The sequence below is a fragment of the Megalobrama amblycephala genome, linkage group LG18, assembly GCF_018812025.1.
Source record: "Megalobrama amblycephala isolate DHTTF-2021 linkage group LG18, ASM1881202v1, whole genome shotgun sequence".
NCBI classification, from domain to species: domain Eukaryota; kingdom Metazoa; phylum Chordata; class Actinopteri; order Cypriniformes; family Xenocyprididae; genus Megalobrama; species Megalobrama amblycephala.
The window spans coordinates 8,902,521-8,928,621 of NC_063061.1; the positions used below are offsets into that span (position 1 = coordinate 8,902,521).

Genomic DNA, 26,101 nt, shown 5'->3' on the forward strand with positions numbered 1-26,101 from the left:
TGCGAGATAAAGTCAGAATTGCGAGATATAAAGTCAGAATTGAGAGATATAAAGTCAGAATTGCGTGATATAAACAATTGCGAGTTATAAAGTCAGAATTGCGTGATATAAACAATTGTGAGTTATAATGTCAGAATTGCGAGATACATTCTCACAGTTGCGAGTTATAAAGTCAGAATTGCGAGATATAAACAATTGCGTGAAAAAAATCAGCAGACAATTTTGACTCTGTAACTCGCAATTCTGACATTTTTCTCATAATGGCAAGATATAAACTCACAATTGCAATCTGTAAAGTCAGAATTGCGAGATATAAACACAATTGTGAGTTATAAAGTCAGAATTGTGAGATAAGTCAGAATTGCGAGATATAATCTCAGTTGTGAGTTATAAAGTCAGAATTGCGAGATATAAACACAGTTTTGAGTTATAAAGTCAGAATTGCGAGATAAATTCTCACAGTTGCGAGTTATAAAGTCAGAATTGCGAGATATAAACAATTGCGTGAAAAAAATCAGCAGACAATTTTGACTCTGTAACTCGCAATTCTGACATTTTTCTCATAATGGCAAGATATAAACTTGCAATTGCAAGCTGTAAAGTCAGAATTGCGAGATATAAACACAATTGTGAGTTATAAAGTCAGAATTGCGAGATATAAAGTCAGAATTGCGAAATATAAACAATTGCGAGTTATAGTCAGAATTGTGAGATATAATCTCAGTTGTGAGTTATAAAGTCAGAATTGTGAGATATAAACATAATTGTGAGTTATAAAGTCAGAATTGCGAGTTATAATCTCACAGTTGCGAGTTATGAAGTCAGAATTGAGAGATATAAACAACTGCGTGAAAAAATCAGCAGACAATTCTGACTCTGTAACTCGCAATTCTTACTTTTTTCTCATTATGGCAAGATATAAACTTGCAATTGCAGGGGGAAAAAAAAGAATTGTGAGATAAAGAGTCGCAATTGCCTTTTTAAATTATTTTTATTATTATTATTTTTTTTTTGTTCCGTGGTGGAAACAAGCTTCCATACTACACAGTAAGTAAAAAGAAAAGAGAGAGAAATATGTTTTTTTATGTCAAAATATGACAAAAATATTTTTTTTGAAGACTTGAAGGCAGCATAATCTCAGCAAATGGAATATGAGTGTGAAAATCAGGACATGACAGTAACAATGCAAAGGAGCCGAATTTCTCCCTTTGGCATTTAAAAATTGGTTTTTAACCATGGTAAAAAAAAAAAAAAAAAGGCATAAATTATATCTTCGCTGCCACAGTTTAAATATAAATTCACATTGCTGGCACATTTTGTAGACTTGATTGACCAAAATTCAAAAGCAATTTAGCAAATTCAGTGGGACATTACTGCGCAAAAAATCACCTGCAATCCTTCATTAGCATCTAAAATCATAAATAGAAACCACTGCAATATCGTGTCAGGTATCATTTCATAAAAGGGTGGCACACGCAGAAACACACAAATATGATGGTAAATCAATAACTACGTTTTTAAAATAAATAGACCTCTCATGTTATAGTGTAGATGGCGCGGGTGAGCGTCGTCTGTGCTGTCGCTCCTTATCTTAAAAAGTGTCTAGAAGGTGAGTACAAATTTCAACATCAAAACAGGGAGGTACAACAGTTCAGTTCAATATTTTTTCTCGTATTGTTCTTCCTCTATATCTTTTTGTTTCAAAGCAGATTGTGTTAAAAAGGGCCTGAGTTTGTAGTTTTTCATCCTTCAGAACAGGACCGCGAGGTCAGTCCAGCGCCGGAGTTTTCTGCACACGCTCAGTGAGACCAGTGGCATGAAAGAGCGTGTTTCATCTTTCTGTCTGCACACAAACACACACGCACACACACACACACGCACACACACGCACAGACGCAACCTACATGGGAGGAACGATCATTCCAGGGATAACTGTGAAGAGACAGAGAGAGAGACAGGAATAAATTATATTTTAAAATATGTTAAAATAAGAAACAGCTTTTTAAATTGTGATGATATCTCATAATATTACTGTATTGTTTTTTATCAAATAAATATACAGTCTTGGTGAGCATAAGAGAAAAAAACATTAAAGTGTATGTAAGAGTCTGAGTTGTACAGCAAAGCCAGCATCGCTATATGAGACCGGACATTGTTATTAATAGTTCTTTAAACCCAGCAATCTGTTTCCACATCTGCGTAACAAACTGTGGCCCTTTCAGATGAGGGATAAAAACTCTTTCAGTGTCAATGCAAAATTGGCACAAACTAGACACTTCACGTGGTTGATTAAACGTCTCAACTGACTCCTAATTGTTTGCAAGCAGTTAGCTTCATTGTTCTGTGCTTGTAAGGCCATGTTTGCCATGGTGTGCACCACTACAAATTAGAGACGGTCTAATATCACGTACACTGAAATTCATTCCAGAAACGTCACTCTCTTTAATATGAGTTAGGCCAACATGGACTTTTAACATGAGGAAAATGCTTAGCACTGCAGATCTGACTCAACGTGAGTTTAGCAACTGCTGACAAACTAGGAAACAAAAGAGAGGTGAACTATTCTGGAAGGGTTGTGTTCTCTAGGAAACTGCTGGAGGTGAAACACAACACCGAATATATGCTCACACATAAAATTGACACACAGTAAAATCATTTTGGATGTAACATGCTCTGCAGGTTTATGATAAAACAGAAAACTGGAGTGTGATATATGGGAGACATGGGGTATTTAAAGGTAAAGTGTGTAATTTCTGCACTATTAGCATCAACAAATTGAATTGCAACAATAATGACTGTTTTCAAACAGGTTTCTCAAACATTCCTCATGTCTGTCATTGGTTGGACAAACAGAAAGTTCCACCTCCAAATCATGCAATCGGAATTTCTTATAACTGACACTGGAATTGGAGAAAGAATTTAAAAGACAAAAATTACACACTTTCCATTAAAAAAAAAACCTTATTTGCTGGAATGGATGGATGGATGATCAGATACAGAAACATGTGAGGAGTGGGATGAGCATGGGAGGAGTAATGGATGAGTAACATACTTCAGGAGAAGGCCAGGCCCTGGAGTGCGCTGGCTGTGGAGTACTTGTTAGAGTCGACAAAAGACTGATCTGAGGGCAGTGGAGAGAAGAAGAGGGGAAAAGGAAAGAAGAGAGAGAGAGAGAGGTTAATATCAGACCGAATGATGGGTGAGTATATGGTCAAATGGAAGATTAGACATTCATGCTTCAGATCCTTACTGGACTTTAGTGATGTTACAATACCATTCAAAAGTTTGGGGGCATTAAGACTTTTTATATGGACATATTAAATTAAAGTATTAGTAAAGACTTTCAAGTTGTTACAAAAAAAGCTTTTCTTTTGAAATTTCCTAAACAATGTATCATAGTTTCGCCAAATGTATTAAGGAGCACATCTGTTGAAAACACTGGCTATAATAAGAAATGATTCTTGAAAACCAAATCAGCAAATAGGAGATTTCTAAAGGATCATGTGACACTGAAGAAAGGAATATATACATTTTAAAATATATTTGAATTGAAACAATATTCACAATATTACTGTTTTTACTGTATTTTTGATTGAATAAATGCAGCCTTGGTGAGTAGAAGAGACTTCTTTCAAAAACTCTTACTGACCCCAAACTTTTGAAGGGGAGTGAATGCACAAAATAATCATCTCCAATCATAAAGAGTCTCTTTCTTGCAGTATTGTTTTATTGGAGTAATGCATACAGCAGAATGCAAATTATTTAAATCATTCTGACATAGTTTCCGTTTCTATTATAATCAGTACTGTACTTCACTATCACCAAAACATCATTATTGTCGAATTTATGATTTCATTACAGATTTACATTTAAAAAAGCATTGTTAAACGGTTAGTTCACCCAAAACTAAAAAAAAATCATCATCAATTAATTACCCTCACGACGTTCCAAACCTGTAAGACTTTCGTTCATCTTTGGAACACAAATGAAGATATTTTATTGAAGTCTAAGAAATTTCTGTCTCTCCATTGACAGTCTACGCAACTACAACTTTGTCACTTCAAAAAGTTCATAAAAAGATCGTAAAACTAATCCATATGAATCAAGTGGTTTTGTCCAAATTTTCAGAGACATGATCAATTTATTTGAAGAACAGATTTAATTTAGGCTTTTATTCACATATAAATATTGATCAGCGAACATAAACCAAACCTGCTTAATGCGCGAGAACAGACCTCTTCAGGAAGCTCAGACGTGCTGCGTAACACGAGAATGAACCTCATTGGTTCTTGCTGAAGTTCAAATGTGCTGCGTAACACAAAAATGAACCTCATTGGTTCTTGCTGAAGCTAAAACGTGCTGCGTAACACGAGAATGAACCTCATTGGTTCTTGCTGAAGCTCAAATGTGCTGAGTAACACGAGAATGAACCTCATTGGTTCTTGCTGAAGCTCAAACGTGCTGAGTAACACGAGAATGAACCTCACTGGATCCTGCAGAAGTTCAAAAGTGCCGTGTAACACGAGAATGAACCTCATTGGTTCTTGCTGAAGCTCAAATGTGCTGCGTAACACACGAGAATGAACCTCATTGGTTCTTACTGAAGCTCAAATGTGCTGCGTAACACACGAGAATGAACCTCATTGGTTCTTACTGAAGCTCAAATGTGCTGCGTAACACACGAGAATGAACCTCATTGGTTCTTGCTGAAGTTCAAATGTGCTGCGTAACACGAGAATGAACCTCATTGGATCCTGCGGAATCTCAAATGTGCTGCGTAACACGAGAATGAACCTCATCGGTTCTTGAGGAAGCTCAAATGTGCTGCGTAACACGAGAATGAACCTCATTGGTTCTTGCTGAAGTTCAAAAGTGCCGAGTAACATGAGAATGAACCTCATTGGTTCCTGCTGAAGCTCAAATGTGCTGCGTAACACGAGAATGAACCTCATTGGTTCTTGCTGAAGCTCAAACGTGCTGCGTAACACGAGAATGAACCTCACTGGTTCTTGCTGAAGCTCAAATGTGCTGCTTAACACGAGAATGAACCTCATTGGTTCTTGCGGAAGCTCAATTGTGCTGCGTAACACGAGAATGAACCTCATTGGCTCTTGCGGAAGCTCAAATGTGCCATGTAACACGAGAATGAACCTCACTGGTTCTTGCTGAAGCTCAAATGTGCTGTGTAACACGAGAATGAACCTCACTGGTTCCTGCTGAAGCTCAAATGTGCTGCGTAACACGAGAATGAACCTCATTGGTTCTTGCTGAAGCTCAAATGTGCTGCGTAACACGAGAATGAACCTCATTGGTTCTTGCTGAAGCTCAAATGTGCTGCGTAACATGAGAATGAACCTCATTGGTTCTTGCTGAAGCTCAAACGTGTCGTGTAACACGAGAATGAACCTCATTGGTTCTTGCTGAAGCTCAAATGTGCTGCGTAACACGAGAATGAACCTCATTGGATCCTGCGGAAGCTCAAATGTGCTGCGTAACACGAAAATGAACCTCATTGGTTCTTGTGGAAGCTCAAACGTGCTGCGTAACATGAGAATGAACCTCATTGGTTCTTGCTGAAGTTCAAATGTGCTGCGTAACACGAGAATGAACCTCATTGGATCCTGCGGAATCTCAAATGTGCTGCGTAACACGAGAATGAACCTCATCGGTTCTTGAGGAAGCTCAAATGTGCTGCGTAACACGAGAATGAACCTCATTGGTTCTTGCTGAAGTTCAAAAGTGCCGAGTAACATGAGAATGAACCTCATTGGTTCCTGCTGAAGCTCAAATGTGCTGCGTAACACGAGAATGAACCTCATTGGTTCTTGCTGAAGCTCAAACGTGCTGCGTAACACGAGAATGAACCTCAATGGTTCTTGCTGAAGCTCAAATGTGCTGCTTAACACGAGAATGAACCTCATTGGTTCTTGCGGAAGCTCAATTGTGCTGCGTAACACGAGAATGAACCTCATTGGCTCTTGCGGAAGCTCAAATGTGCCATGTAACACGAGAATGAACCTCACTGGTTCTTGCTGAAGCTCAAATGTGCTGTGTAACACGAGAATGAACCTCACTGGTTCCTGCTGAAGCTCAAATGTGCTGCGTAACACGAGAATGAACCTCATTGGTTCTTGCTGAAGCTCAAATGTGCTGCGTAACACGAGAATGAACCTCATTGGTTCTTGCTGAAGCTCAAATGTGCTGCGTAACATGAGAATGAACCTCATTGGTTCTTGCTGAAGCTCAAACGTGTCGTGTAACACGAGAATGAACCTCATTGGTTCTTGCTGAAGCTCAAATGTGCTGCGTAACACGAGAATGAACCTCATTGGATCCTGCGGAAGCTCAAATGTGCTGCGTAACACGAAAATGAACCTCATTGGTTCTTGTGGAAGCTCAAACGTGCTGCGTAACATGAGAATGAACCTCATTGGTTCTTGCTGAAGCTCAAACGTGCTGCGTAACACGAGAATGAACCTCATTGGTTCTTGTGGAAGCTCAAACGTGCTGCGTAACACGAGAATGAACCTCATAGGTTCCTGCTGAAGCTCAAATGTGCTGCGTAACACGAGAATGAACCTCATTGGTTCTTGCTGAAGCTCAAATGTGCTGCGTAACATGAGAATGAACCTCATTGGTTCTTGCTGAAGCTCAAACGTGCCGTGTAACACGAGAATGAACCTCATTGGTTCTTGCTGAAGCTCAAATGTGCTGCGTAACACGAGAATGAACCTCATTGGATCCTGCGGAAGCTCAAATGTGCTGCGTAACACGAAAATGAACCTCATTGGTTCTTGTGGAAGCTCAAACGTGCTGCGTAACATGAGAATGAACCTCATTGGTTCTTGCTGAAGCTCAAACGTGCTGCGTAACACGAGAATGAACCTCATTGGTTCTTGTGGAAGCTCAAACGTGCTGCGTAACACGAGAATGAACCTCATTGGTTCTTGTGGAAGCTCAAACGTGCTGCGTAACACGAGAATGAACCTCATTGGTTCTTGCTGAAGCTCAAATGTGCTGCTTAACACGAGAATGAACCTCATTGGTTCTTGCTGAAGCTCAAATGTGCTGCGTAACACGAGAATGAACCTCATTGGTTCTTGTGGAAGCTCAAACGTGCTGCGTAACACGAGAATGAACCTCATTGGATCCTGCGGAAGCTCAAATGTGCTGCGTAACACGAGAATGAACCTCATTGGTTCTTGTGGAAGCTCAAACGTGCTGCGTAACACGAGAATGAACCTCATTGGATCCTGCGGAAGCTCAAACGTGCTGCGTAACATGAGAATGAACCTCATTGGTTCTTAGTGAAGCTCAAATGTGCTGTGTAACATGAGAATGAACCTCATTGGTTCTTGCACGTCAAGCGAACATGCTTCTGTTTACCACAACTGATGTGTGCGTTGATCAATGTTTATATGTGAATAAAAGCCTAAACTCAATCTGCTGATCATATAAAGTGATCGTGTCTGGCTGTAAGTAATTTGCACGCTTGTGTTTTTGTTGTATTTTCATTTTTCAAAGTTTTATGATGTCATTACTGTCAATTTGAGTGTGAAGGACTTGTGCGTTACCTTGGAGACCGTTCCCATTGGTGCTGGTGCATGTCGGTGGAGGTGAGGACTGGGGTCGAACGACAGGAGCGAACGCGCTCTTCTGTTTCACAGCTGAAACCATGTTTGCCGGCGAGAAGGAGAAGATTCCAGAGGAGCTGCTGCAGTTTGAGGGCAGGCTGGTGGAGGAGGCCATGGTGGGGCTGGAGGGGACAACTGCAGGAATGCAGGAAGTGAGGTTGAGAAATACATTTTGGATTAAGCAGAAAGACAAGGAAGGAAGAGATAAATTAGGGAAGACAATTCGTGTGGGAAAAAAATTAGGGTGGAAATGATTAGTTGCAATTAAACTAAATCACTTCAGAAGAAGCCATTTTAACAATTTTTTTTTTTTTAATTTTATTTATTTTTTTATTCTTTAATGTAAATTTTGATGTTAAAACATTCTCATTACCCAATTAAAATAGTTTTGCATTTAACATTTAGGGTTAATTTTGCTATTTGGGGTGGTTTTAATTTTTATATTTATCATTTAAAAATCCAAGTTGCCACATTAAATTAGTTCAGGCGAAACCTTGTAACAAAGGCACGATCCATTAATCAAGTTGTTATGTAATCAATTGATGAATACTGGAAGCTTAACAGCGGTCTCTAGAACTGATTGGAAGTGATTTGATGGAGTCAGTGAGCCTTTTATAATACTTGTTAACATTGCAAGATGTTAGCAGTGCATTTCAAGTGTTAGCCCATCAATTACTTTATTGATTTAATTAACAGTCTTAATTCACATGCCAAAATGGAATTTAAATTTGACAGTGGCAGTATAACCCTGTTTTTTGTATATAAAAAAAGGGGTTGCATTGCCAGGGTTTTGTGCGGGGTGTTTGTCTCAAAGTTGTGTGCACTGCTGATCTCTTTAAGTAACTAAATCTTCTCCTTTTTGAAGATTTATGGGCTGTTTACACGACATCGTTTTAAACTAAATCAGAAAACTTTATAAGCGTTTTCGGCATTCATTTACACGAAAAGAATGTTTTGGGGCCCTGAAAACACAAACTTCTGAAAAACAGGTTTCAAAGTGCAAGTTTTTGAATATCATACCATTATTGTCTCCGTGTAAACTACAAAAACACGAATTTGTGATGTCGTATTACATGTTCGGTCTAAAGGTGTGTAGCGTTTCTTTACAAAGTGACATCGCCAACTACTGGCCTGGCAACATAATACAGTGTTTTTAATCATTTTCACAGATCCGTCGCCTGTACAAGAAAAACGCTAAGGAAAAACTTTTCCGTGTTTAGTACATTGTTTTCATGTAAACATACCCCCCCCCCAAACACAATTAAAGTCAAACAAACACATCACAAATCTTTTGTCTCTGGCTCACTTTCTCATCTCTGGTTAATTGGAAAGAGCGAGCAATTAAGAATTAGCACAATAAATAACAGCTGGAGTGAGGTGGCACTGTCAGGCGAGCAGAAGAGAAAAGCACGTCAACAGTTGAGGAGGAGAGAACTTTTAAAGAGCTGTTGAATACAGACTGCAGAGCAGGAGGATTGTGGGAATTCTCAGTTGGGAATTATATCAGACCTAAAGGCCCATACTGTCAGACTTCCTATAATGATTGTGCATCAATGACAGAAGTTTTCTTGGAAACAAGGCCTTGTTGGAGTGTGAATTAAGCACTTCAACTGTCGAATTTTTACTCCAGAAATCAGAAGTTACAAAAAATTGTACTTTAAATGCCTTTTAAATGTATTTTAAAAGACCTCAAATCTCATTTGCATTTTCATGTATTTAAACAGCACATGAAAGTGTGTCACAGTAGGTCTGACTTTACAGTAATGACATCACATTTTGTCACGTCTTAAGATGCGGTAAAAACTTGGTAAAACCATGTATGAATACATATTTGTCATTTTAACTGAACTTAGGACTGGTAGTGGTGCTTAGTCATTCAATGTTTCTGTAAAAAATAGATGATAGTAATTATTATTAAAAGATAATAATTCTACTACTAATAACAATATACAACGCACTAAGGATTGATGAGCTGCTGGGTTCATGAATATTAATCACGTTCTTAGCGTTCGCTCGAACTGATTTGCTAAAATCAAAACAGGAATGGTAATAGATGAGCGCCAGCCAATGAGATTGCAGTTTGCAAATTAGTTCCGCCCACTACCAGATAAACCAGCATCTCTTCTGCTTATACTTAAAAGAAAAAAATTTGTTTCTGACATATGTCTCATCATATGGCTTCAGATAGCTTTGAATATAGTGCATGAGTCATGTGGACTATACTATAAAAAATTGGTGTAGGCTAGTTGCTAGTAAATTGCTAGTAAATTGCGCAAATAACACATTGAATTAAATGTAAAATTTTGAAATAGAAAGACAGAAATAGTGATTTCTATTCAAAGGTCATAATTCAGTAATCGTTCTTTTATTTACGACTTTAAAACTTGATTTTTTTATAGTGTACTTTTAAGGCGAATTTTCATCACTTCACTTTCATTGTATGGAAAAGAGCAGCTTGGACATTCTGCTAAACATCAAACTCCTTTGTGTTTCATGGACAAAATATATAGAATATCACATTGTGAAAACTCACTTGCGTAGGGCGAGTTGGCGGCAGAGCCGTTCAGGAAGCTCGGGGAGCCAGTCAGGTTGGTCATGCCGCCGTTGCCGTAGCCATTCATGCTGGTGGATACCGTGCTGTAACTGCTCTGCTGAGGGGTGGAGCTGGGCACATAGCCGTGCGGTGATACGCTACTCGTGTTACGACTGAAACCTGCAACCAGACACACGCAAAACTCAGTCAACTTACCCTTACCCTATACACAGCTTTGATGAACTTTATCCTAAACATCACTAGAGCATACTTGTGCACGTTCGTGTGCGTGTGAGGAGGGAAAAAGAGGGAGAAACAATTTCTCACCCTGGTTTCCACCCTGAGACGACTCCGAGACGTTGACGGCGAGCTGTCCAGTGAAGGAGTTCACTCCCATCATGCTTGCATGAACGGAGCTGTTGGTGAGGCCGGTCAGCTGGTTGTGGTTTCGTGGCACATTGTACAGGGCCTCAGCAATGTCCGCTGCTCGCTTTAGAATTATTTCCTAAGGAAAATGATTCATCATCTCTCACAATTTAACACTTTCTTTGTATATATGGGTGTTTTTTTTTTAACTTTTGGTTTTTAATAATCTATGTTTTTAAGTTTCCTTATATGAAGGTCACACTTTTTATCATCACCATTATTTTCTCTACTTTTCAAATGCTTAATTATATGTAAATGGTACCCTTTACTGTGTCAGACCCAGACTTTCGATATTAAAATATGAAAATCCATCTTTAAAAAACTGTGTTAATCTAAATGAAAATTAATTATATATATATATATATATATATATAAAACCTAGTGCTGTCAAACAATTACATCCAAAATGAAAGTTTGTGTTTACATAATATATGTGTGTACAATGTATATTTATTATGTATATAAATACACACACATACATGTATGTATTTAATGCATACATGTGTTATATATATTCATATATAATTTATGTTATATATAAATATATATTTTTGTTAAATATATACATGAGTATGTGTGTATTTAAATATGCAAAACAAATTATATCCCTCAGTTGTGGCATCATTTCCAATATTTTTTTTCTTCAAAAGTTTGAGTACTTATTTATCAAGAAGACAACAGTGGCAGTGAAAAGTGTGCTTTCATTACATTGTGAGTACAATAATTTCATTTTGTTCCATTTCCAATTTTCGAATTATGTAAGTTTGAAAATGTTATTTAATTGTGTGTATTAAAAATGCTAGCTATATGAAAGTCGCCTTAGCAAAACAAAGTAAAAAGAAATTTGATTAAAAAATTGTCATTTCCATTACAGAATGGTATTAAACCCAATACATCTTTTGACATGTGGTGAAAATGTTCATGACCAGGTGGGAAAAATGACAAAAAATAACATAATTCTTCTGTGATGTACAGTACGTACACTGTTGGACCTTATTAGTAGTCAAATTTAAACTACTAAGGGCCAAACTACTTTACAGGGCCAAAAACAGTGACAGAAACACCCATATACTGTATTTCCAAAATGTGTTAAAGGATTAGTTCACCCAAAAATAAAAATTCTGTCATCATTTACTCACCCTCAAGTTGTTCCAAACCTGTATAAATTTCTTTCTTCTGCAAAGGAAGACATTTTGAATAAAGTTTTTCACGCCGCTGAACAAAGTTAACCAGGCTGCTTTGGGGCAACATTGAAAAAAATGCTATGGAAGTCAATGGTGCCCCAGAACTGTTCAGTTTCTCGCATTCTTCAAATTATCTTCCTTTGTGTTAAACAGAACAAAGAAATGTATACAGGTTTGGAACAACCTGAGGGTGAGTAAATGATGTCAGCATTTTAATTTTTGGGTGAACTATCCCTTTAAGAGCAAACTGATGGTGAACAGTTATGCATCAATGATAATGTTCCTCACCTGGTTGTTATGGGGCATTCCATAAAGTGCTTCCACCAGATCTGCTGCTCTCTTCAAAATCACTTCCTATATGCAAAATAACACACAACACACAAGAAAAGATTTAGGACCCCTTTCATCCTCAGTTCATTGTTTATAAATGTACAATCCATAATACTTGTCACTTGTAACTATACAATGTGATGTTGTTCTCTTTCACAGATGAAAACAGGGTTGAATTTCTGTTTAATAACATCAGTGATCACAGCCAAGTGGAACACATGGAGCTGATGTTTGCTCAATTGTTCTGTGTCTGTCAGGATGAAAAAGTGCAGTATTTCAGCAAACATCTGCTTTGCGTTGAGGAAGGACAATGCAATCTATGTTTGCAGTGAAGGTCACTCGGTTCCACAGTACTGGGCAATAACTCAGCAGAGAGCCAGCTCTCGTAAGAGCTCTTGCGATGACGGTACATCAGAGATGGAATCGATGCGTTCCTGCTAATGAGAAGTAATTACTTTAACATACGCTTTTCTGCGCAGTCACATGATGGGGAAGAAGGACAACGGGTGTCATGATTGTTTAAGAGCAATGGCTGGAAAGCATTAGTGACTTTTGTATTGTTTTAACAATGTGATTATGTGGCTTGTGCAATATCTGCACATTATCAGACTAGCATGGGATGTGCAAGCAGGGGAGAACTGCAACAAATGGCACAATAAAAATAAAAGTTCAGACACTAAATCCTGTGTTTTGAACAAATTTTCACAAACAATGAATTAATGATGAAACATGGATCATATCACGCAGGTTTTCATAAAAGTCAAAATACCCTTAGGGAAAAATGACACGAATTTCACATTTTTCACAAAATCACAATGTATATGTGATTTTGAAACATTTACCAAAGTTTTACATGTGGAAATTTTGAATCTCAAATGCTATTTTAATAAGTTATTAAGTTATTAATAACTAGTGATTAATCCTCTGGAGCTCTTTGCGTGGTGGTCAAATGAAGTTAATGTACTATATTTTAGTTCGATAATGTTTTTTATTTAATATTTTGTCTTTTTAGTGGATTTTATAGTACTGAATTATTTTTATGCAGTAGTTATAATCCATTTAATCAGTTTTTAGCACAGACCTGAAAATGAAATTTCCAACTTAAACTGTCATAAATCTTGAATGCTTTGGAGCACAGACTTAAGTTTGGTCTCTTTTTAAAGATGACACTTGGCAGAAAAAGTCTAAAAAAAGTAAACTTAAAAAAGTTTTTACAGAATTTTACAGAATTTTTAGCAGAATTTTACATTTATTGTTATGAAAAATGCACAAAATACTATTTTCAATTTTAAATAAAATATATATTTTCCCAAAAAACACAGCGTTTTACTCTAAAACTGTGAGAAAATCAAACACGTATATCTAAACAAGTTGTGTTCCAAATTTTAGGTTGAATATCTCAAAAAATGATTTTTCAGTAAGATTTTGTTTGGGCGCAATACCAAAAGTTTCCACTAGATGAAATTCGTTTCCCATTCATTTCCAATGTGGTCATTTTGTGCTGTGAGGAGTACAAGTGTGACAAATTTTTTGGGGGGGAGGTGATCACATAGCAAGTGCCAAAACCTTTACCAAGTTTTGTACCGTTCCGATGAAGTAAACAATAAATAAATAAATTAATAAATAAAGTAAAATTTTTCGGTCAAAAATGACCAAATAGCACCAGAGGGTTAAATAAACACACTGGGCATCATTCCTGAAACAGAAAGCAGAACAAAAACTCTAATAGTACATTTTTCATATAACCATTTTTGTAAAAACATTGTTATAAATGTAAATCCATCATAAACCCTTTCTTAAATGGTCATAATGATAAAAATCTAAATTGTATGTAAAATCATTCTTATGTTAATTGTTGAATTGATATAAATGCAAATTGTTTGCAAAACCATGTATAAATGTAAATAAAATGTATATAAATGTAAATTGTTGCATGAATGAATGGTTTTATGAACAGTTTACAAAGATTATGTTCACAAAATTAGTAGATTTACATATAATGATCATTGTTATCGGTAAAATTCATGTATTTTTTCCCATAAAAGTACTGCTGTTAGATACTTATGTTGAAGCACTGTTCACACAGTCCTCAAACACAGCATTTTCCTTATATTCCTCAGTCCTGTATGTTCGTGTGTGGGAGAAGTTAATGCAGAAGGGCGCTGCTCCAGCTAACCGAGTGACAGGCAGAAAATTGCTCCCCCCATCTGAACGCAACCTTCACCAGGATCTTACCCCTTACAATGTGTGCGAGTGCTGTGTTGGAACATATTGCCTTCCAATCAGGCCCGGGGTGTGTCGCACCACACACACACAGACACACACAAACGCACAAACAAAACTTGATGGGGGGTCAGGCAAGCAATGAGGAGTTTTAGTGCGCTGTCCAAGGTGCTAAATTCACTCAATTATGGCCGTGCTGGCACTGTGTTAACCTCTCATTATCGTCACGGGGAGCTGTTAGAGCGATAGATCCCGCGGAGAGAGCGAGGAGGCGGAGGAGAGTCCCTCTGCGGCCCAGTGTGGGGGAGCGTGAAAGGGATACTGGCGAGCGAAAGGCCCCGAATGAACGTGGCGCGGCCCGGAGGCAGTGAATTCCCAGTATGTGTGAGTTTAGCCAAAACATCAATCAGATGCAGCAGAAAAGATGAGGAGCAGAGGTCGATGATGAATACTGTATAGCAGAAACACTGAGCTCTATACATCACAAGTGTAATAAGAAACGCTAGAAGTTTTTCTATGCCTTTGGAAGTTGTAAATAAAAGATTATTGGCGTACAGTATGTTTTGAAATGAAAAAAATAAAAACTTTCAGTTTTTCTATTTCAAAAAATTCATGTTTAATTCAATGTGTTACTAGCAATTTCTGAGTGAAAAATTTTTCTACACTCTAAAAAATAATGAAAAATTAATGCATACATTTTTTTGAGTTATGACAATTTTGAGTTCAACCAACAAGCTACACTGAGTTAGAGGAGCTTAATAATTTGTAGCATAAACACAAATTTTTTAGGTTGATTGTAGAGTTGTAGCCCTGGAACCAATTAGGCCGTGTGTCCACCATTTTTTTCCAACGGCTAGCATATTTTTCCAATTGTTTTCAATGGGAGTGCCGCATTTTTTAAATGGCAGTGTAACGAGGCGCTGAGCGTCTTTTTCAGGCTCAAGCACTGAGCACTCAGCACTTTTTACCGGTCGCCTCGAGTTGAAGAGTGTTCAACGTTGAGTAAAACGCTGCGCTCATCACTGTCACTTTTTAGCCAGCCGTCCAATCAGAGTGGAGGAGGGGCGGGGCAATACAAAACCGACCAACTGTCACAACATTCTTGCTGTACAACAACATCAACAAGGAACTTGGAAAAAGTGTCCCAATCAACCTGAATTCACCCTAATCTTATCTATTTCAGTTCAAATCAACAGCTATCAAAGCAAATGCTAACATAACTTATTTAACATGTATATTTAATGAATAAGTAAGATATTACTTGTCACTGGCATTAGCGCAGTCATTGCTTATAGAGTCAGTGTACTGTTTACCTTCATGTATCTACTCTTCAGCACAATGGTTAAGCGCAAAAACGTCAACATTACAGAAACTCTTTTAAATGTCAAACATAACAGCATTAAACACTAACAGGTCTTTCCCTTCACTAAAAACAAAAATTAACACTTCATTTCATAATTTATTCTTCTTTTTCAGTCCTAAAGCAACTAGCAACTAATTTCCGAAGTTATCTACACAATTTCAGTAAGTTACTACAACCTAATTTAAAAAAAAAAGCGAATTAATTTTTGAGTTTAAATTACAGAAGATATTAAGTTGATGTAATGATCAACATTATTATGTCAACAGAACTCTACAAAATAATGTTTGCAACTTAAAAATTTAATTAAAACGATAAATTAGAATTTTATTAACTTGCAATCATACATTTATTTAAGTTGAGGTAACAGGTCTCCTGAATTACTTTTTAGAGTGCAACAACAATTTTTACACAGAAATTGCAAACAATTACAAAGAAACAAGTAACACTGAAGAAAAACTGAAACAGTATTTTCTTGTAAAACGTACTCAAATAGTCTTTATGTACAACTTTGAAAAATCATATTTTCGAGCGTATAAGGTTAAAGACGATCCATAATTGTCCCAAATGGCACTGTGTCAGCAATTGCTCATCATACAACTTCAAAAATTCATGATTTCCCCAACATTATGTGACTATATGTCAAACTTTACAGGAAGAAGCAGCACATCATGTTTGGATCATCATTTTGATAGCCGATAAAAGCCCTTCGCAATGTTGATTAGATCATAGCTGATGCAGCATGACATCATCACAAACTCTGCTGACATCATAAACCGGTGACAACAACTTCAAATGCAATGATATCAGCAAATCTGGCTTCCCAGGAAAGGTTTTCAGTCAATAATTCCTAAAACATGTTATAAATTATTCATATGGCCAATACACAATCTCCCTTCTGTCGTCTGATTGATAGTTTATACTTTTTTTAGTAAGTAAAAGGCATTTAATTCTGAAAAAATGTCTACCTTCAGGTCGTTGTACATGTCTTTTTGCAGTGAAATCTTTAATGACGTAAGAATAACCTTTATATTGCTAGTAATATTATTTATAAATAAACACTTACTGGACTGAAGTAGCTTAGGTTTACTTGATTATCCATACATCATTGTTTAGAAAAATCATAATGCTCAATTATCATTCTACTAAATTGCATTATATGTTTTGCCCCCACAATAAAGTTTGAGTTAATAAAATAAAGTCAATAAAAATGAGTTTTGATCATATTAAGAATTTAAATATGATCTTAGTTAGATATATTATTGAGAGATATAGAGTGACAACTGATATTTATATGCATTTTATGTAAGTAGTCTGCAATACTGCTATAATTTTTAATTGATTTACATTACAAGTCATCAGAATTTCATCTTTTTGGCCATATAAACATCAGCAACTGCACAAAACTGCACATTTTTGATCAGTTTGGGCATCTGAATATATATATATATATATATATATATATATATATATATATATATATATATATATATATATATATATATATATATATATCAGATGCCCAAATTGTATATATATAAATTTTTTATCATACTATATGAGCCATAAAAGCCTTATGTATCAAATATGAAAAAAAAAAAAAATAACTTTTTTATGCAAACTTTTTCTTTAGAATTTTGTCAAAATGTTCAATAAATGGGTCATTATTTGTAATATAAAGAGTGACTTTTGGTCTTTTCCTAACACAAAGTTACCATATGGCTGCAGAACGCTTTGAATAAACAGAGTCATATCATTTTTATCACAAAATTTTTATCATGCTCTTTTTTTGAAGCTTCAAAATGTAAAATGAATGGTTTGAACATCTTATTTGTGCTCACAGAATCAATAAAGTCATGAAGAACTGAAGCAACAGGGTGAATCATGACAATTACTATTCCTTTAAGAACATAAATACTAAAAACTGATCAATAAAAGGACCAAAATGGGCAGGTTGTGTTGGTCCATGTCAGACCTCATTGTCAATGTAAATGTCCAGTAGAGCATTCACACTTCTGTTGTCCTCTCTAATCCTTTCATACGGGCTACTACACCGTCTGTCCTTCTGTGGCTCTCATGTCTGTCTGTGTCTGAGTTTGATCTGGGAACAACACAGACTCTATAAAAAAAACTAAACTGAGAGGTTTAGATGTGAGAAACATTGGAAAACCAACTGAAAAAGGTCAACTTTTTTCCCATATGTATTTATGCTTAGGTTCCCATAAGTTTCTTTGTTTTGTGTGTTTACTTAGCTATACATCGAGGAGAAAACTATTCCTGCAACTTAGAAAAAATAAAAATAAATGAATAAATATATAAATCAATCAATCAATCAGTCAATCAGTCAGTAAATATATTTAGGGAAAATCAGGTACGTCCATATCCTCAAGGGTAAAAAACGTTCATGAAGATTTTTTTTTTCTAAAAAAAAAAGTTGGGTTTGGTTTACCATTTGTCTATAATTATATAGTCTATAATTAGCTTTATATAAAAACAATAGAAGTATATGGTATGCCCTCATTTAGATGGCTAGGTAAACATATGTGTGTGTGCCAGTCTCTCTCTCTCTCTCTCTCTCTCTGGCGTCCCTGTGTTTGGCTGGTATGATTGAGGTGAGCAGTTGAAAAGAGAGCCCCGTCAACAAACTGTTATTACCTCAATAAGGACGAGAAAATCGATGGGGCGGAGAGGAACAGAGCATGTGTGTGTGTGTGTATGTGTGTGGCGCCACCACTGCCAATGGGACAGCGGCCAAGACAAGAGAGATGGAGAGAGAGCGAGAGATTATGTATGATTCTCTGTTCCTCCATATGTCCGACCTCTTCATTGAGCTCAACACTGTTCTGAATGTCAGAGGTGCCAGTGTGCTGGAATAATTTCTCTTCCTCCTCTCAAGCACACACACACACAAACACGCATTCAAACACACACACACACACACACCCTCTGCTGTGACTCAATTACTGGTGGTGGAGCAATAATAAAGTCCGGCCAGTGGAGACTTCGATCGCTGACCTGCCGGGAGGCACCGCTGGACAGCTGACTTCACCATGATGGATCACCTCTGGGTGCCCGTGCTCTTAAACTCACCCACACACACACACACACACATACTCACACCACTCTTAAACATACACTCACATGTATATAGTTCATCACCAAACATACATTCTTGTTAAACGAACAGAATAATCCAAACAAGAAAACACACTCAGTACTCCTAAATAGAAGGTTAATGTTGAATGGGAACTTTTGAAGTTTCAGTATTTTTACCAACTTCCTGAATCAACATTATTGCTGGGTCTGGAACAATATTACTATCAACCAATCAGATTTCAGGGCTAGAGAAAGGTGGTTGTCTAAAGTAAGACTTTGATAGGCTGATTCATCAATGTATCATTTTTAAAAATAATATAATATCAATGTAAAAGCTCAGAAACAATCTCATCTAAATATATAATATAATATAATATAATATAATATAATATAATATAATATAATATAATATAATATAATATAATATAATATAATATAATATAATATAATATAATAATGTTGAGGAAACACTGAAAAATGAATTTTAAAACCTTTAGTCAATAATATCTATAATTGTTTTTTTCTAATGACTGATAAAAGTGTCAAAAACATAAGGAAATAAATATAGTACATGTTTTATTCAGAAAATATTTGCAATAAATATTTCTGGGAAAAATATTTGTCATATTCCAAACAATTAAAAAAAGATGTACAGGTATATAATTAATATAATATAATATAATATAATATAATATAATATAATATAATAGTCTTGTAGTTAAATACCTGTCCATTAACTGTTGCTATTAATTTTATTAATTAATTACAAAATGCATATTTGATGATTATATTATATTATATTATATTATATTATATTATATTATATTATATTATATTATATTATATTATATTATATTATATTATATTATATTATATTATGTCTTTCAATGATTTTTAAAACTATATGTGACCCTGGACCACAAAACCAGTCATAAGGGTCATTTTTTTTAAATTGAGATTTATTCGTAATCTGACAGCTGAATAATTAAACTTTCCATTGTTGTATGGTTTGTTATGATAGGACAATATTTGGCCGAGATATAACGGTTTGAAAATCTGGAATCAGAGGGTCCAAAAAAAAAAAAAAAAAAATCACCTCTAAAGTCCTTAGCAATGCATATCCACTCATAAAAAAACATTTTTGATATATTTATGGTAGGAAATTTACAAAATATCTCCATGTAACATGATCTTTACTTAATATCCTAATGATTTTCGGCATAAAAGAAAAATCGATCATTTTGACCCATACAATGTAATGTTGGCTATTGCTACAAATATACCCATGCGACTTAAGACTGGTTTTGTGGTCCAAGATGACATATCTTTATAGTTATCATTATAGTTATTGTTCTTGGTGTGAACGGGCCTGAAGAATGTTGCTTTAGTCCCAAACCTCAGGCCTAAACTGAGGTCTAAATCCTAACACCCCCACCCCCTAAAAATGGATTTGTCGATAAGAATGTTGTTCCAGGACCAACAAGAAAGTTGATCCAGGAACACGTTGTACTTGCCGAAATCTAAGCCAATGTTTCCTGACATCTGACCTACTCCCGGTATAAGTGAGATTTGAACTGTGAATCACAGTGATTGAACAAAGCCTGTTTTATGCCATATTTCTAGAGCTCCAGGACACACATGCACCAAATAACTCCATTCTGTGACTCTAGCTTACTTGGACTATTTACACAACTAAACAACACGGTTTCATTAAGACCAAATAGCCCAACCTGAAAAACAGTTAAAGCACTATATAGAGTACCTGTTACAACCAGAGGATGACATTACAACAAACACAACACATGGAAAACATGGCTCGATATACATGGAGAAGTAGAACAACAGCAACAGACAGAAAGTTTTTTTTTTTTCCATGATGCAACTCTTTCTGTCCTTTTGCAACAGACTCTAATGTTCATCCAAGCAGAATTATTACCATATGAGTTTCATCACCAAGACAATGATGACATAACCACGCAGCCCGCCATCTCAGTGCTTCATAAGTGAGAATCTTTACTTTGATATTATAGCTAATGTTGTAGCACTCTCTCTGAATTAAGGAAAGAGGATCTGGAAGCACTTAATAGAAATAGAGGAATGTCATACAGGAATGTTACACAGATGAAATGCACACAGCTGTATAATGATTCAGGATTCTTGATAAACCTGTCAGTTCAATGAAGTCATGTGATTAAGGCTTTAAATAAGAATCAGCTATCATTCAGTTGGCCATATATATATATATATATATATATATATATATATATATATATATATATATATATATATATATAAGCAATATCACACGAGTGCCCTAGGTAATCACAGAGTGCTGATATACAGCCATATAGCATGGCTACTCATGTGATATTGCGTTTATACAACAGTTCGACAGCACAAGAGTTTCTTTAAAAATCCTCTTTTGTGCCAAACTACTTCCTTCTGCCATGGATTCAAATCTCAAGTTGACAGTTTAACAAATGTTCCTGGAGCTCACATCTCCAAAAAAGTCTAAACAAATTGTAAAATAGGTCACATATTTGAGGTCTAAATAACTACATTCTCGCCTAAAAACTCCTAAAACTACATTTTGTGAAAGAACAAAAGTAGTATTTGTATAAAATATGGTGGATTTACTTGACTGTTATGACAGTCGCCGCAAGTGGAGTGATACAAACGATGAATCGGTTCCAGTGCTGATATCGCACGGCTGGAAAAAGCTCTCAGCCAATCAGATTCGAGAACCAGAATGAACTGTTGTATATACTGTATATATATATTCACTAAAATCAGGACAATTACTTCATTTAGCATCTGTTGCTCAACAAACACCTAATTTCAACAGCACATTTCTGTTGATGTGTCTTTAACAGTAGTGGAAATAGTGGAAACGCTATTCGTACCTTTGGCAAGCGCTCAGGATCTCCTGGATGTCGAGGTATCACCTTCTGTAACCGCTGAAAACCGTAGTCTATGGTGGGCTCGTTCAGGGCTGCAAACAAAAGCAGAGACAAATCCATTCATTTTATGTAATTTTAGAAAATATTTTTTTTTTTTTTTTTTCCTATTGATATTTTACATTTAACACTAGTACATGGCTGACCATTGTAAGGCTGCAAAGAATAAAAGGCTCTCCATATTTCTGGAATAAAACTTAACATGGCCATTTAGTTGTTGTAAATTAACTTTTTTTTTCTAAATATACAGCTACAACCCAGAGTAATAACTCTGTAGAAAATGCAATATTAATATATACAACGGTTCTAATGGAAGTCATTTTAAATTGTTGGGAATTCTTGCGGCCGTGTTAAGTGCAGGAAGCGCATATAGCATGTAATCGTAGGACGTTTATGTTTTTACGTTTAGCGCAGCAATTACTTTGCATAAAGTCTTTAGGCTGTCAAAAACGCGAAAGCCTTTCATTCAGTCTGAGCGAGGGATGAGATGGAGGACAGGAGAGATATTAACAAGCTATCTGACACCATTTGCTCCAGTAATGGACAGAAAATGGAAGTAGAAGAAGATCTGTTTATGATGGCATATGATTGTTTGTAAAGTGCCACAGTTTTAAGAGCCTACTTAAAAGTAGGGGACCAAACAAAAACTCCAGACTGCAGTAGCATTTAAAGTCCCCCTGTAGTCAATCATTTTATCCCTTAAAACTCATCTTTGACCACCAAAATGACATATTTAAATGTTTTTCCTTTGAAAATCCTTGCTTCGTTTAGTATACGCGGATCTATGAATATGCAAATTAGTCTCCGCCTCCACTCAATCACACAAGCTCAGAATACCTGATCCACTCGGTCAACTGTGGTAAACGCTACCCGATGGCAAGTGGTTTAATTCAGCCATATATGTTTGAACCAGAAACTGATTCAGAAGAAGAGGAAGAGTGAATTATACATGATCGTCTTCAAGTCGATGTATCACAATGGTAATGCATTTTATGTATCGCTTTGTACAACGAACACATAACGGTCAATGATATGATTAGACTTTGGCTTGACTATGTTATCAAAAATAATAATGTGTTGCTAATATTACACAAAACATGTCCCCGTTTGCCATCTCAGAGTCAGCAGCTGCCTTCTAAAAATCAGCATCCTTTGAAACACTTTGGACAACAGTGGAGAATGGCATATAGTTCATCATAACATTGTAATATACATCACATACTGTACATAATTCACCCACTATATTGCTAAATGTACCCGATTTTTCATATAAACAGAAAAATATACCAGGATAACCTGCCTTCTCGAAACCTCTCTGCTTCACAGCATAGTTAATGAAATGCTAAAGCCAGCCCATATGTTGACCGGATTGGTTACAATATATTTGTGAAGTAGAGAACAGGTGCGATTTCAAACCACGTTTTTTGAGTCTGTCCTTGATACACTGCATTTTTAAGGAGAAAGTACTCAGCAATGACATGATTTGTCTTAAAGCATATTAAAAACACTACATAGACATATAAACAACATTAAAAACTTGATTCAGCACAGGGGGACTTTAAGACAAAACACAATTTCAAAAGAGAGAGATTATATATATATATATATATATATATACAGTACATAATTACTGTAATATAGGTAAAGTAAGGGATTACTCTTAATTTTTTGTAATTTAATTACAGTTACTTCTGATGTAACTGCATTTAGACTATAGAACAAATCTATATAAAACACTAGTGGATATAACATAAAAATTTAAAGTTTAATGTTAAAATGAATGTTTTTAATAAAACATTCTCCCTTTTAATACTTTGGTCAGTTCAAGAATAATTTATGCAATTTTATATTATTTATTTGAAAGAATCAAAAGAGCAGTTTCATGTCTATCCTTGTTTTTCTGGTCAAGGTTGATATGGGATTTAGAAAATAAATAGTAATAAGCAATGCAATACAGTTTAGATAGAGTAATTAGTGGCTAGTAATTAATTACTTTTTAGAGTAACACACACACACACACACACACACACACACACACATAATAAATAAATTAAATGTAATAAATTAAATAAACAATAGCAACAATGACGTCAATCATGACATTTAATGAAAGAATGTTATATTATATTATATTATATTATATTATATTATATTATATTATATTATATTATATTATATTATATTATATTATACAAAACACAATTTACAAATAAATTTATTTAATAATTAATAGTAAAAGCAAATAGCAAAAAGACTTTTTATTGTGCAGAGCATTTACTCTGGATCATGTTTTAACAATGCTGAAACATTTAATGAAATCTTTTACAGGAGCCTTAATTTCTGCATTTATATTATATATTCATAACAGTCTGTGTTTTACAGGTGTCAAGCTGTGTGCTGTCCTGTGTTTTTTTGGTTAGCATGTGGTTCAAAACATAATGGAATCTAAAAATGGCATCCCAAGAACATGTATTGCAAAATGTTCATAAATAACACGTCAAATGAGTGTCTGGTCCCAAGGCTGTTGAAGGATGGACGTGTGAGGAGAAAGAGAGAAAAGAGGAAGAGAGAAAGAGAGAGTGGTTTGGACAGTTTGAGTGCGAGGGAGTGTTAGGGGCTGCTGGGGCATGAAACGAAGGTACTTTCCTGTCGGTTGGAGCAGATGGTTAAGACACTGTAAATTCTGTTTAAGTTATATTGAAGTTAGTATGTGGCAATTAAGAACATATAGGTTAATGACTGTGTAAGTGCTGCTGTTCACAGTTATTACCGTAATAAAGGACCTTCAATTACACGTTTCCTTGGAAATGTTGGTTGATAATATCTAATTAATCTGAAACACCTGTCTGGTTGAAGGAGAAAGAAATGCGGTCAGGAACCGGTGTGTGCGTGTATTCCTGTGTGCGGGGCATCTGTTAATAAATTGATATGGAGATGGATGAGTCAGTGCACTAGGAAACACATTCACATGCTTGTATGTGTCAGGAGTACTTCACTCCTCTCTTATTGCCATTGATTTCTACATTGTATCCAATCCTCTCACTCAGCCTGGGGAAAACATTCACTTACCAAGAGACCCAGAGGTCGACAGAGAGAGAGAGAAAGAGAAAGAGAAAGAGAGAGAGAGAGTGGGGACAAAGGGCTTCACAAGGCGTGTGGAGAAAGATAAAACTAGGATTTGTTTTTCACAGGGAATTGTCTTAAAGAATTATTTTAATTATTATTTAACCATAATTTACTTGGTTCAATGACATAAGCCTTAAAACATGTACATTAACTACCATTACCTGCCATCTACATCAATAACATAACATAACAAAATATAACATGACGTGACATGATTGATATATGATATGATATGCAATGATATGATATTATAATATAATATAACATAACATAACATAACATAACATAACATAACATAACATAACATAACATAACATAACATAACATAACATGACATGACATGATTGATATATGATATGATATGATATTATAATATAATATAATATAATATAATATAATATAATATAATATAACATAACATAATATAACATGACATGACATGATTGATATATGATGATATGATATGATATGATATTATAAAATAATATAACATAACATAATATAACATGACATGACAATTGATATATGATATGATATAATATAACATAACATAACATAACATAATATGATATATGATATAATATAACATAACATAACATAACATAATATGATATATGATATAATATAACATAACATAACATGACATGACATGACATGACATGACATGATATGATATGATATAATATAATATAATATAATATAATATAATATAACATAACATAACATGATTGATATATTATATGATATAATATAATATAACATAACATAATATAACATGACATGATTGATATATGATATGATATATGATATGACATAACATAACATATATGATATGATATTATATAATCACTGTTACAATATTAGTTTTTATTTATTACAACATATATTATATTATATTATATTATATTATAAAAACAACTTATTAATCAAATTATGCATTAAATAATAAATAGAAAAATTACAGTAAAACATTTTGACGTTTCAAAATAAATTTGCAGTCACTGATTATATTATATTATATTATATTATATTATATTATATATATATATTATATTATATTATATTATATTATATTATATTATATTATCCCAACTTATTAATCAAATTATGCATTAAATAAAAAATAGCAGAATTTACAGTACAACATTTTCACTTGCGTTTCAAAATAAATTTGCAAGCTACTGTGTGCCCAGTGCCCACTTTGGGGAAAAAAAAAAAAAAAAAAAACAAAG

The 26,101-nt window shown here is 35.0% G+C and overlaps 1 protein-coding gene across 4 annotated transcripts in view; it reads right to left on the bottom strand.

Annotated features, from left to right (window-relative positions):
• Window positions 1-1,010: 1,010 nt before the first annotated feature.
• The window catches only part of ebf1b (EBF transcription factor 1b), a 149,984-nt gene continuing 124,893 nt past the window's right edge, over window positions 1,011-26,101 (bottom strand). For 2 of the 4 annotated variants that reach the window (XM_048167296.1, XM_048167299.1), the window contains 7 exons: window positions 21,690-21,778; window positions 12,066-12,131; window positions 10,495-10,672; window positions 10,168-10,347; window positions 7,575-7,769; window positions 3,053-3,121; window positions 1,011-1,932 (listed from right to left, as the gene is read on the bottom strand). In XM_048167296.1, coding sequence (XP_048023253.1) covers window positions 3,054-3,121; window positions 7,575-7,769; window positions 10,168-10,347; window positions 10,495-10,672; window positions 12,066-12,131; window positions 21,690-21,778 — 776 coding nt within the window. In that variant the 3' untranslated portion in view covers window positions 1,011-1,932; window position 3,053. The remainder of the gene's footprint in view (window positions 1,933-3,052; window positions 3,122-7,574; window positions 7,770-10,167; window positions 10,348-10,494; window positions 10,673-12,065; window positions 12,132-21,689; window positions 21,779-26,101) is intronic. The other 2 variants (XM_048167297.1, XM_048167298.1) reach the window with 2 other exon arrangements.